Source organism: Bos javanicus, chromosome 17 (assembly GCF_032452875.1).
Source record: "Bos javanicus breed banteng chromosome 17, ARS-OSU_banteng_1.0, whole genome shotgun sequence".
NCBI lineage: Eukaryota > Metazoa > Chordata > Mammalia > Artiodactyla > Bovidae > Bos > Bos javanicus.
Genome location: NC_083884.1, coordinates 72,872,990 through 72,886,317, shown reverse-complemented (window position 1 = coordinate 72,886,317; position 13,328 = coordinate 72,872,990). Strand labels below are relative to the sequence as shown.

The following is a 13,328-nucleotide window of genomic DNA, read 5'->3' as shown; positions in this document are numbered from 1 at the left end:
GGGTCCCAGGCTTCCGGCGCAAAGAGGCTGAGGCGGCTGGCGCTGTGAGGGGGCGTCGGCGGCTCCCACCAGCAACGTTTCCCGGCAAAGCGCTCTGGCGCGGCGCGGCGGAGGCGTCCACTATGGTAAGTGGCCGGCGTGCAGGGCCGGCCGGGGCGGGCGGACGTGCCGGCCGAGAGGTGCCGAGTCACCCGGCCTGAGTCCGCCAACGTCTGGGCTGAGCGCAGTCTCGCGGGTGTAGACCCGTGTCGGCTTCCAGCAGACAAGCGCCGCGTCGACTTGGGGGCTGTCGGCGTGAGAGGAGAGCGCACGGGCCGCCCCAGCGCCCGGGATGGCGTGGCCCCGAGACCCCTCGCCCACTGCGCCCGGGCGGCGGCCCCGGCGCGGGCGTGGTGGTCTTGGCGTCGGCTCGGGAGGCGCGCCGTGTCGGCCACGGACGCCAGGCCTCCAGGACTGGAAGCTGGTGCGCCCGCTGAGCTGTGCGAGCACCGTGCCGCCCGGCCTACCGCCTCCGAGTGTGTCCGTGTCGGGAGCCCTCCTCCCAAGCCCGGAGCACTGCCGGGCGCTGCGCGGTGTGCGGGCGCCGGGGTGGTGGGGGCAGCGGGGCGGGGACGTGCTCGGCGCTGGGCGTGCATTCCCTCTTTCGTGCTGGGAAGAGAAGGCAGGGCTTCGGTGGAGAGGGTGCTGCGAGGTGGTGAGGAGGCCCCCAGCCACTTCCTCCGTTCATCCCGAACGCCGTGTGTTTGCTAGGCTTCGGGCTCAGATTTTGTCCAGCGGAGAGTCTTGCCTAGAAGAAGAAGAGACACGGTTTGGAAAACTCCCTTGCGGCGCTGCAGGGAGTGGAGAACCGTCTGTTTGAAGCAGGGGCTGCGTTTGCTGTCTGTGGAAGACAGTTGGCCCAGCGTGCTCGTTCCGGAATTGCTAGTGAACTATGTCATCAGTACCCGGACTTTGCTTTTAACGATGTGTGCTTAGAATCCAGTCAAGACATGCTGTCTTGTTAAGGTTTTTATTTAACTTGTAAAAAACCGTATACCATAAGTTTAGCACTTAAGTGCACAACTTAAGTTGGTGTAAAGTTAGTCATCCTTAAGTGCACAACTCGCTGGTGTAAAGTATATTCCCGTTGTTGTGTAGTGGATGTCCAGAGCTTTTTGGTTTTGAAAAGTTGGAAGTCTGTCCCTGTGAAACACTTGGCTCTCCTGCCGGCCCGTGGCAACCAGCTTTCTTCTTGCGTCGGAACTTGCCTGCCTCGAGCACCTCCTATAAGGGCACTCCTACAGTGTTTGACCTTCCCTGTCTGGCTTCTTTGAGCACAGCGTCCTCAGAGTTCATCATCATCGTCACACGCGTTGGAATGTCGTCCCTTTTGGGGGCTGAACAATGTTCCATTGTGTGAATGGATCACGTTTTCTTTGTTCATTCGTCTGTCGGTGGGCACTGGGATAGCTTCCAGCCCTTGGCTGTTGTGAAGAGCGCTGCTGTGAATGTGAGTGTACATCTGTATTTTCAGACCCTAGTTCTGATCCTTTGAGCAGATATCCTGCTGTGCAGCTTCGTGTTCTTCCTCCCCAGTGCCTCGCAGTAGTCACAGTACTCTGAGAACACCCTGGGTTGCTGGGCAGCATGAGTTCTGAGCCTCCCTGTAACGTGCAGTTTGAGAGCTGGGACCCTGTGTTTGTGGTGGCACCGTGTCTGGGCTTCACTTGTGTGTGGGAGGGACGGGGTGGTGTGATGGAGTGCCCCACGAGAGGGGTGTGAGCCCTGGGCCTGGGTGGAGCAGAGGAGGTCCAGAGAAGGGTTAGGGTGCTCCTGGAGGCCGGGGGTGGCGGGGGGCTGGCTTCTGGTTTCTGCAGAGAGAGCTTTCCTGGTCGTCCTCTTGAAGCAGTGTCCCCCGAGCTCTCGGCTCCCTTCCCTCTCTTGCGCTGAGAACCCTGCCCCCCAGGCGGCTTCCTGTGCTCGTCTCCCCTGTCTTGAACGCCAGCTCTGCCAGGGCAGAGGCTGGAGCTGTTTGGTTAGTGACGTTTCCCTGGTGCTTGGAGACCAGAGCCCAGCAGGTGGTGGCACTCCTGAACACGGGATGAGAGGAATGTGGTCGGGGCGGGGATGTGGCCATCACAGGAGATCCTGGGACCTGCTGGTGGGGGACTCGGGCTGGAAGAGGGAAGGACAGGCTTGCTGGGGGCGCCGTCTGAGAACAGCGGGGACGAGTGGGGCGGCGGCTGGCAGGTGCACCAGACTCCTGGGAGGTGGCGGCTGGGCAATCTTGCTCTGGCCAGCTCTGGCTGCAGACGGGAGGACCGGGCTTGTCTTCTGTGTTAACTGCAACATCTCTTTCCTCCCTCTAGTTCTCCTTCAACATGTTCGACCACCCGATTCCCCGGGTCTTCCAGAACCGCTTCTCCACGCAGTACCGCTGCTTCTCCGTGTCCATGCTTGCGGGGCCCAATGACAGGTCAGACGTGGAGAAAGGAGGGAAGAGTATGTGCCGCTTTATTTTGAATCGTAACCCTTCCCGCCCCAGCCTGCAGGGCCCTAGTCCTCAGCAGCCCTCATCTGCATGTGAACAGGATCTGGTCACCGTCATGGTGTCACGGCCCCGGACGGCTGAGAGGTGGGGTGAGGGTCCTGTTGTGACCACATTCACGGCTGAGGGCCGTGTGGTTCTGTCTGGTAACTCCTAGCAACCAGCTTTGCTGTGACAGATCGGTGAAGTTCTGCCTGCCCCACTGGTCTCCTTGGGTACCTCCGTGTAGACACAGCAGAAAGCACTTACGCTCTGGGTTCTGTTCTGTTCTGTTAGTTCTCCTTCTCTTAACGGGTCTTACATATTCTTTCCACAGTAATTATGCCGCCATCAGCCCTCGACCAACTCAGTAAGTACTTCCTACCTGACTTGAGAACAGAGATGACGTGAATGTGGGCACCGGGACCACATGCAAGCCCCTCAGCGCCTGGGTAGAGGCACCCTTCAGCAAGGCTGGTTGGGGATCGTCCCTGAAGGGTGCTCGCTGGGCTGGGAGGCTGGGGCCTGCGGGTGCTCCTCTGACAGCCCCCGCCCAGCGTCAGGTCCCATGGAGACTAAAGGCGGGTGTGAGCGCCAGGACCATTCACGCTGCTGGGGTAGCTGATGGCTTTGGCTGGAGGCATGGGGTTTTCCCCTCAAGGACGGTAGCAGCCCTGGGGGGACGCTGCAAGCAGGCCTCTTGTCTTCCCGCGCCTCTTGCCTCAGCTCCAGCCGCAGTTCTGAGCCCTCCACCCCAGGAGCTGCTCCCCACCCCTGCCTGCCTCTTAGCAGGAACGGGAAAGGTCACACTGTTCTCCCTGCCTCAACCCTTCCTCCAACAGGAACCACTCGGAGACCTTACACCCTAGCCCCACTCCTGGAACTAGGGAGACCCCGACCACAGATACCGAGTCCCTTGGGGTGGGGCATCCACACTGTGTTGGGTGCACGCTGGACAGCTCAGTGGGGGCCAAGTGCTGGCTTGGGCTTTGCACCTTGCCTGACCTGACTCCAGACTAGCGAGTCTCTGGATTGATGTCCTCACCTTTGAACAGGATACACAGAGCCATCTGTGTGACTGCTCGGGGGCAGTAGTGCTTCCTGGATGGTGCCTGTGATGTGTAAACAGCCAGGGCCCCGTGGCACTGGGCAGGGGCAGGGGCAGGGGCTGGCCCTTAGGCAGCGCCAGCTGCAGCTGCTGTACCCATGGAGGGAAGCCTGGAGTTGTGCTCCGCTCAGCCAGGTTGGGGGGTGAGTAGACCCGGGGCACGGCCCTTAGGCCCAGTTATCACAGAGGAGGGGGCCGGCCTGGAGCCTGACTCGTGCGTGGAGCTGACCCAGGACTGAGACCAGGTGTGTTGGCATACAGACATGAGAGGAGGCTCAGGGGTCAATCGGACAGGGGCTTAGGCTGGTGCTGGACAGACCTTGTCAGTCATGGGAGAAATAGTCCAGGTGAAATCCTGTGGGTAGAGGAGGTGAGGGGGTGCAGCAAGCTCAGGCACCCCAAGGTGCTTCTCAAAATCACGAGATGTACTTTGAAAATTACTGGACCGAGAAACACGGGGGTCTCTTCCAATGGCAAGAATCTCAGACCCAAGGTTGGATTCCTGACCAGTCCGTTCACCCTGACCCACCTCAGTCCGCTGCACAGCTCTGCAGCCCAGGGCACGCTGGTGCCTGAGGCACCTTGTTCCTGCTGCCCCCCTCCCCGGGCGCCCAGCCTCGCCCCCTCCCAGCAGCCTCCTGGCATGAGCGTCTGGGCACTCTCGGAGGTGTGCTGTTGGGCCTTCTGACTTTGCCCAGCACCTGGTTGATACGCAGACTGTGAATAAGTGTGCAAACGTGTCACTTTCCGGAGCTGGGATTTCAGACGAGCACGCGTATAAGTGGTGCTGTCTCAGCAAACGCCCTGAGCTCTAGCTGGAGCACAGGGTCCGCTGGGCAGGCAGACGCACGGGGCTCAGCCCCATGAGGGTCCTAGCGCCTTCCAGGGGTGGGGGCTTCCCCAGGGAGGGTCTAGGGACAGGGTTTCTCTTCCTGGAAGAAGCTGAGCCTCATCCCTCGCTCTTTACAGGCCGACTTAACATCACCTACCCCATGTTGTTCAAACTGACCAACAAGAACTCGGACCGCGTGACACACTGCGGGGTGCTGGAGTTCGTGGCCGACGAGGGCATCTGCTACCTCCCGCACTGGGTGAGCAGCCGGGCTGTGCGGCCCTGCCCCGGGGCGGCCGCCATGTACGGCCGTGGCCGCGGCGCTCCAGGACCCCGCCTGGAGACCACAGCCCTGCTGTTACACTACCATTTCCCGGGTCAGGCTTGTTTTAAGTGATGGAGCAGGAGTATTTTTCAAATGATCCGAATACAGAGTTTGAGATTTTTAATCCGTGTTCTCCCTGCTGTGTGTGTGTGTGCATGCACGTGCCTGTACCTGAACGTCCACCGCACTCGGCCACGTTGCCGTGGGAACGGAGCCCCTCAGCACTCAGGCTGGCCCAGTGCCATCCGTAGGCGGGCAGAGCCACACCTGCGCCACAGGGCGGGGCCCATGGCAGCTAGGAGTGCTGCTGGTGGGTGGGGGCTGGGCCGCAGCGTCCCCAGTGCGAGGGCCCCACGGCTGCCCCTGGCCCTTTGACCTTCAGCACTGTCTTCTGTGACTGCCGGCTGCTCTCGGTGTTGTAGGTGCTTTGAAGGTACCCGAGGGCCTGTGTTTTTACAAGGTCTTATGTGGAAATGCAGTGTCCCGGACAGTGTAGAAAGGGTGGCTTGGGGCCTTGGGGGTTGGGTGAAGTGGGGGGCGGTCCCTGTGGGAAGGCTGTGGCCTGGGGAGGCCTGGAGCTGGCAGTCGGGGCCTCGCCTGCCTCCCTTCCAGTGACTGGCTGCCCCAGGTGTTCCCGCGGTTCCACCCCCACCACCCGCCCCTGGCCGCGCCCCTACTGCGTCCCCTCTGCTCCCTTCCAGATGATGCAGAACCTGCTGCTGGAGGAGGGCGGCCTGGTTCAGGTGGAGAGCGTCAACCTGCAGGTAGCCACATACTCCAAGTTCCAGCCGCAGAGCCCCGACTTCCTGGACATCACCAACCCCAAGGCTGTGTATCCTTCTGAAGATGGACGGGTTCTTTGTGGGCGGAGCTGTGCAGGCGGCGGGTGACAGCGGCCTCCGTGGGCTGTGCCTGCTGGGGGCAGCGCAGCAGTCAGGATCGACACTGACTTGAGAGCACTGGTGGGCCGGCGCGTCCACACGGTTTGGGGGCCTGGATGAGCGTGCTGGGTGCTCTTCGGACCCCACCCGAGCACAGCTGTGCCTTCCTCCAGGGACCCTGGCCCAAAGCCCAGTGGCACATCTGGAGCCGCGCGTCATGTCTGATCTTGGTCTTTCATGCAGATCAGTAGATTGCTGAGGATGAAGTGTGCTGTGTTTGGGCATCATTCCCTTGTCTGGGCACTCAAGGTGACTCAATTTTAAGAACTATTTAGTATTTTTTAAAGAAAGGGGTTATAGGCTACTTTATGTTTTAAAATTATTATTATTAAGTGTTTTTAGTCTAAAACAAATGGCAAAATACGAGTTACTGCCCAAAAGGTAGAAACAGCAGGAGTATAAATGAAAACGTTTTCAGTTTTGAGGGAACTTTACCTACGTTTCGTTCAATTTTTTTTTCTATAGGATTTTTTAAATCCTCTCGTTAAGGTGTAATATACATGGCAATGAAGTGTACACTTCAGTGAGTTTGGCCAATGTGTCCCCCCAGAAGGGTGGTTGTGCCCCCTTTTTCCTGTCTTCAGCTGACCCCTGGCCCCAGAAGCCTAGCTGCCTCCCACCTCAGAGATCTGCCTTTCTCAGGGTTTGGGGGTCTCAGTGCCCCATGGCTGGTTCTTTCCCTCAGTGGGGAGTGAGGGTCACCTTGTTACCACATGTTAGAGGTGCTTCCTTCTTATTACTGAATCATTGCCCCAGCGAGGCATACGGCTGTTCAGTGCACGGGGTGACCTGATGCCGCGAACCCCTGTGGGCACTTGTTTCAGATGTGAGGACTCCATCTTGCTCTGTTGGCCTTGACCGTGTGTGTCTACAGATTAGAAAACGCCTTGAGAAACTTCGCCTGTCTGACCACTGGGGATGTGATTGCCATCAATTACAATGAGAAGGTGCGTGTCAGCCCCGCACGTGCCGGGGCCTCTCACACTGTGGGAGCAGACACTAGTTACACCCAGACACACCCATACACACACACGGACACTCTCCAGGGTTGGACACTGGTTGCTCTCTGCAGTTTCCCTCTGAGATGTGCAGTCCTAAGAGCGGTTACTGTTCAGTTTTACGGATTCCGAGTCACACTTCAGTATTTTCTCATAAACTAAACAATTATCTTGTTCCCTTTAGCTTTGTGGGGACGTTTTCATTGTTGCCTATCTTAAGCTTTTTGGATTATAGGCAACCTTAACATCATTGTTTTTAAAGTATAAGGGCAGAAAAAAAATTGATAAAAGGTAGTGACTTTTTTGCGTGGTAAGGGAAGGACAGTTACTCAGGTGTGCGTAGACTCGAGATGCATGTCGGGGTCTCCATTTTTGGAAGTATGGAGACTGGATCCTCCAAAGGGCCCTTCCGAGAAGACTGGGCAGCCTGTGCTGAGGGCTGGTCGCCTGTCCTCGTGTGGCGCGAGGTCTGGGTCAGGGCCTCCCCGGGAACCTGGGCCCTTGAAGGGGCCTAGTGGACGCTGAGGAGCCTTGTGCCAGGCTCTCTGGAAGCAGCACCCAGTCGAGTGGAGCTGTTGGGCTGCCGTGAGCTGGCGCGCAATGCCCAGTCTCCCTCCTGCTCTGCTGGCGGCGCCGCAGGCCTTACAAGTCGCTAGTTAGTTGTGACCTGCAGTTTGGAAACAGCTGCAGACAGAGGTGAGCACGTGCCCCAGAGCACAGACACGAACGTTCACGCAGCCTTGATTATGGCAGCCGCGGTGCCGAGGCCCCCCGGCAACACAGACTCACTTCCATCAGTCACTGGGGGGGCCTGCAAGCCAGACGAGGGTTGTTGAACTCTCTGTGCTGGGGACCTGCCCCTCCCGGTCAGAGTTCTCAGTGGTGGAGCTGTCTCAGCTGTTTCTTACAAAAGCAAGACGCTCACTGGGCAGAGAGAAAGAGCCTGAAACATGCAGGAGAAGCCGCTGGGCATAGAGAGGGGCTGAAACACGCAGGAGAAAGCCGCTGGGCATAGAGGCTGAAACACGCAGGAGAAAGCCGCTGGGCAGAGACAGCCTGAAGCAGCGCAGAAGCCACTTCCTGCTCCTGTGACTCTGTGCATGGTCTCCACACACAGGCTCGTCCCCGACACCACAGCTGGCTTTCAGCCTCCTTTCCTCCTGGCTGCCTGGGAAGCCCTGCCGCCTCTGCCTTGTATGGGAATTTGCGGCATTCACGTAACCAGTCTGGTGTGGGCAGCCTCAGTGCACCCCACGATGAGCCGTGCTGGAGCCAGCGCTCTCAGCACCGTCTCACTCAGCATTTAGCTCGTTATCTGCTGGCAGTTAATTCCTGGAAGTGAACTTTCCTGGGATAGACATTCAGTCTTTTGCAGTTTGCTGCCTAACTGCCTTGTCAGATTTAAGTCACTTACAAGGGTGATCAGCTGAGGGACAGGCCCCGGGGGGCACCCACTCCTCTCTCCACAGCAGGAGGTGTGGCCGGGGAGGCTGTCATCAGGGGAGTGAGTATGTGCGGGGCCGGGAGTGCTGACACAAGTGTGACGGGCCCAGAGCTGCCAGGAACCAACCCCTTCTCTCCCGCCAGATCTATGAGCTGCGGGTGATGGAGACCAAGCCAGACAAGGCCGTGTCCATCATCGAGTGCGACATGAACGTGAGTGGCCGTGGGAGGAGGGTTGTCGGGGTCCTGCTGGCCGGTGCCCTGGGGAGGTGTCATGCAGCCCCTGGGATTGCTGGGGAGCGGGCAGCGAATGCTGCCAGACCCTCCGAGGAGGCTGCTGACCTGTAATCAGTGGCAAGGCTGCTGTTGGTCCTGAGACAGCCAGCACATCAGCCCCGCCAGGGGCCTGTCTCCTTGGAGGCTGAGGCGGGGCTGCTCAGTTCGAAGGAGGGGGCTGTCGGTCCCCACAACGGCCCAGCACGCCGGGTTTCTGGACAGGATGCCCAGCAGAAGGGTTCCACCTGCCCGGATCCGTTTCTGTGGCGTTCTTGAAACAACAGCCTTCAGGAATGGAGAGCAGAGGAGTGGTTGCCAGCCGGGATGGGGCAGTGGAGTCACGGGGAGGGAGGGGTCCCTGTGGTGTTGAAACTGCTCTGGATCTTAGCCGGGGTGGGGGCACTGACCTGCAGTGATGCTCAGAACAGAACACGTGTGTGTGTGTGAGTGAGACAGCTGGGGAGGTCTGGACGCAGCAGGGTTGCGGTACCAAAGTCTTGCTGTGACTGTAACACGTGACCGTTGAGGAAGTGGCCCCTTCTGTGTGGCTCCTACAGCTGCTCTTGGGCCCATGTTGCCGTCCCAGCTTAGAGGCCGAGTGTGGCCCCGCGTCATGGCGCTTCTTCCCGGGCACAGGTGGACTTCGACGCTCCCCTGGGCTACAAGGAGCCGGAGAGGCAGGCGCAGCACGAGGAATCAGCCGTGAGTTGATCCCCGCATCCCTCCCCAGCTCTGTGCACCCGCCATGGGGTTCCGCCTCTGCTGGTGCCGATGCAGCCGTGCTCTCCCCGCCCAGCCCCGCTCCTGGGCCCCGTGTGTCCTGGCTGTCCCAGAGGGGCAGTGAGGGCCCTGCTGAGAAGTGCGTCCTGTTTTCCTGTCTCTCCAGGAAGGCGAAACTGACCACAGTGGCTACACCGGGGAGCTGGGCTTCCGTGTGAGTGCCGCCCCGTGACTGTCGGTGACACCCCAGGGACCACAGCCGGGCCAGGGCCGGGAGACCCCGCACACGTGTACCTGGCACCTTCTCAGTCTCCAGAGCCTCTCCATCCACTTTCTCCTGGATCATCCCAGCAACTGCCAGGCAGTCCCAACTTCTTAGAAACTGCTCGCCTACCAGAAAAGAGCAGTAGCACAGCAGAGGCACATGAGCCCTTCAGGGGTCACCAGCCGTGACCTCTGCCGTGGCCTCTGGGCCGTGTCCCGTGGCACATGGTGGCCCCGCGCTGCTGCCGTCCCTGGGAGAGTGGGGGTGTGGGCGAGGCTCAGCCTGGGCCTGGGAAGCAGGTTGCAGAGCGGAGCCGTGGGCCCAGCCAGGCGCGTCACCCTGTCCTTGGCAGCCAGTGCCCTGGGTGGCACGGCAGGGGCTGCTCCCCTGAGCTCACGGGGCCCCGGGGGGCTGGGCGCTGAGCTCCTGAGGCGGTCCCCGCCCACGCCCTGCGGAGCTGCCCCCTGCCCCAGGCCCCTCTCAGCCCCGGTCTCCTCTAGGCCTTTTCTGGCTCTGGAAACAGACTGGACGGGAAGAAGAAGGGGGTGGAGCCCAGCCCCTCCCCAGTCAGGCCCGGAGACATCAAGAGGTGGGTGTGCTGGCCCTGACCCAGGCCCCTGCCTGCCGCGCCCTGCGGGGTCGTGGGCGCTGCCCCACCACCAGGCCCGCCCGCAGGCCTCATCAGCCCTCTGTCCTGCCCACAACCCGGCCGTCCCGACTCGTGCCATCAATGACCGCCTGGCCGCCTCTCCCGGTCGTTTGGTCCAGGGACTCGGGGCAGAGTTCTGGCTCTGGTGGCCCTCACGGTGACAGCAGGGCTGAGCTGTGTCCCCGTTGATCATGTGAGACGCCGCAGATGGGTCTGCACGCGACCTCTTGGGGGTGAAGTGCATGTAGAGTGAGAGGCTGGAGGACGCTGATGTGAGCCCGGGAGAGCCTGCCCCGTGCCTTCTGCTCCCCCTGGAGTCAGGGAGGTGCCCTCTGGCTGGCATGTGTAGTGGGTACAGCCTGAAGCTGAAGGGAGGCCCTACTTCCTCTCTGTGCTTACAAGTGGACTCTAGTTCCTTCTCCTGGCGCCAATGCTTCTCCTGATCTCTCTTTATAGAGGAATTCCCAACTATGAATTTAAACTTGGTAAGATCACGTTCATCAGAAACTCACGTCCGCTGGTCAAAAAGGTTGAGGAGGTGAGTGTTTCATGAATCATGACAAGTTTCCTTGGCTCCTGGTGACAAGGGGATTTTTTCCCTCATGAATGAGGGTCTCCTTTCGTGTCTTCTCCATCCCGGGCCTCCTCCCCTTGGGCTGGCCATCCTGCTGAAGCCATGTGGACTCTGCCGGCTCCATGGTGGGGACAGGTGAGGGCTCGGCTCCTTGCCCTCCTGTGTGGGTCTGGCCCAGGCTCCGTGTGCTGTGCACTGAGATCTTTAAGCCTCGGGTCGGTCTTGCAGGGCAGCTGCTGTGATCGTCTGCCTCTCACAGACCAGAGTGTGAGGGCGCTGGGGTTGGGAGGGTGCGGTGTTCAGGGTGCCCAGGCCTTGGGCAGAGCTGACCACTGAGCAGCCACCCCAGCGCCTCCACACTCCAGACACGCCTCCCTCTGCCCGGGGCAGGGAGGGGAGGTTTCGCCTTATGGGCCCTTCTCCCGGGTGCCAGGAACTGGCTCAGAAACCCCACACAGCCTGCCGCCTGGCCACTGTGACTCTGCTGGTGGTTTGGGTTCGGGTTAGGTGCCTAGCCCCACTTCAGACCCCGGTCTCTTGGTTTTCTTCTCAAGGCTCGGTCCCCTGGGGACCAAGAGGGGTTCAGAGACCCACTCCCAGCCCTTCCTGGCCGTATTGCTCATCAGGTTGACACCATGTGGAGACCTTGTGAGGCTGAGAGGAGCTCACACGGCCCCCCACCAGCCGTTTGCTCGCCCCAACCCAGCCGCTGGCCAGGCCTGCCAGCCTCGGCATCCTCTGGCTCCTTCATCCCTGACCATCGCGAGGGTGGGGAGACGGGTGTGCGCAAACACGCCCAGGCCGCGTGTGTGATGGGGGTGGCCGGCAGGTGTCCTGGGACACAGGTGGCACACTCACGGGGGTCATGGGGGAGCCCCGGAGGAGACCAAGGCACCTGACTGGGTTGCCGCAGCCCTGCTGGGGCAGGGGCAGGGCCCGCACTGAGGACCAGGCGTCTGTCCCAGGGCACTTGGACCTGCCCCCAGGAGAAGGGCCGAGCGTCACAGTCCCTGGAAGGCCCTCAGTGAGGCAGTATAGTCTGTTCCTGGTGTCCGCCCCGCCCGGCTCCCGCGCACAGGCTGGGCTGGCTGCAGCTGGAGGAGCTTTGCCAGCGGAGCCCAGGGAAGGTCCCAGCCCACTCCCCCAGAGTGAAGACTGCAGTTAGAAAGCTTCCCTTGCCAGCACCCCAGTCCTGGGAGCTCAAAGACACCAAAGGGCAGGGAGCACCAGGGAAATAACTTCCCCAGACGGGCCATCCAAGCGTCCAGCGCAGCGAGTGGAAACAGCTCCCGGCTGGGGCAGAGGGAAGACCCTAAAGCTTCCAGGAGGTGGAGATTCTGCCGTGGGTCAGGAACAGCGGCATCTTAGCTGGATATAAGCCAGGACACGGTGGAGCAGGGTCCTTAGACTTCTGTGCCTGGTTCCTGCAAATTCCTGTGTCGAAGCCCTCACCCCCAAGCCTGAGTGTGATTGTGTTTGAAGGCACAGCCTTTCCAGAGGTGAGGTGGGACGAGGCTTTAGGTGGGCCCTGTCCCACGCCAAGGAGATGCGGACACCCCAGGGAAAGGCCTGAAGGAGATGTTCTCAGTTGTTAAGAGCTCCCTAAAAGGCCGCCTCTGTGCCCTCTCAGGAGGCTACTGTGACACACCACTGAAACGAGGGACTGGAGTAGAAACGAGAAAGCCTGCCACCCTGGAAGCAGGGCCTGTGCAGGCGGGGGACAGCCCCGAGCGCCTGGGAGACAGGTTCCTCAAGCAGTGCAGTTGGAGGGGCCCTCCTGCGGCCGATCGCAGGTGGTGTTGACCGCAGGATGGATGGAAGCCCTGCAGGAAAGGAACACTGCTTGGCTTGGCCTCGGCGTGCCGTTGCGTGGTCGCCACCACGAGAACCCTGCACGGGCCCCCAAGAAACACCAGCTGCCCCAGGTGGTGGTCAGTGTTGGCTGGGATCCCGGGTCCTCTTCAGCGGCAGTGTCTCCCCAACTAGCAGCAGAGCTCATGAACAGTTATTTGCTGTTTTCAGAGCTTCTGGAAAACAAGCAGTCTTTCTGCTGGGAGGAGAATAGCTTGGTAGACTGAGGGCTGCCCAGTCACCATTCTGCTGAGTGCACCCGTCTGCCGAGGAGCTGAGCCTCTAGGGGAAGTCAAAGCTGTGTGCAGAGACGCTGAACTGCTCACCAAGGCAGCTTCAGTGCTGCAGAGCTGGAAATAACAGCGACCCGGGCTGGAATTGGTGTGAGAGGAGAGACGCGTGGCCTGAGATGGGACAGTTGCCTGTGAGGCACACAGCAGGGCCTGGAAGTGTGCTTTGGGGTGGCTTTTCTTCTAGGAGGTACATCTTGCATTTTCTACATTGAACGGAGAATGCCTTTGCAAAACAGTGTATATTCAAGCTGAGAGAAAGGCTGTGGCAGTAGCTATTCTGGTTTTGTTTTCAGTTCAGCAGGTGATAATTTACATTTGTAGGAATAAAGTGGGAGTAAGGAAGAAGGCGGGATGGTACCCGAGTCAACAGAACAAAGCATTTCCAGGAGTTTCTGAAAATAGTGTTTTCTCTTCTCAGGATGAAGCCGGAGGCAGATTCGTTGCTTTCTCTGGAGAAGGACAGTCGTTGCGTAAAAAGGGAAGAAAGCCATAAGCTGGGACTGTTGACTGATTGGAAAATAAAATAATTGCAACATGCTGGCTTTTA

The 13,328-nt window shown here is 60.0% G+C and overlaps 1 protein-coding gene across 1 annotated transcript; it reads left to right on the top strand.

Annotated features, from left to right (window-relative positions):
- Positions 1-40: 40 nt before the first annotated feature.
- Positions 41-13,318, top strand: UFD1 (ubiquitin recognition factor in ER associated degradation 1). The gene is made up of 12 exons (XM_061385691.1): positions 41-125; positions 2,349-2,481; positions 2,844-2,876; positions 4,584-4,705; positions 5,473-5,603; positions 6,587-6,659; positions 8,298-8,366; positions 9,066-9,131; positions 9,316-9,363; positions 9,915-10,003; positions 10,520-10,601; positions 13,200-13,318. Exons 1-12 carry the CDS (start codon positions 123-125, stop codon positions 13,272-13,274), a joined length of 924 nt encoding a protein of 307 aa, XP_061241675.1. The 5' UTR covers positions 41-122; the 3' UTR covers positions 13,275-13,318.
- The last annotated feature ends 10 nt before the right edge of the window (positions 13,319-13,328 follow it).

Excerpts from the sequence above, each read along its gene's own strand:
- UFD1 (XM_061385691.1), top strand. Across the intron at positions 4,706-5,472 it reads TCTGCTACCTCCCGCACTGG|ATGATGCAGAACCTGCTGCT; the intron begins GTGAGCAGCCGG and ends GCTCCCTTCCAG. Across the intron at positions 9,132-9,315 it reads CGCAGCACGAGGAATCAGCC|GAAGGCGAAACTGACCACAG; the intron begins GTGAGTTGATCC and ends CTGTCTCTCCAG.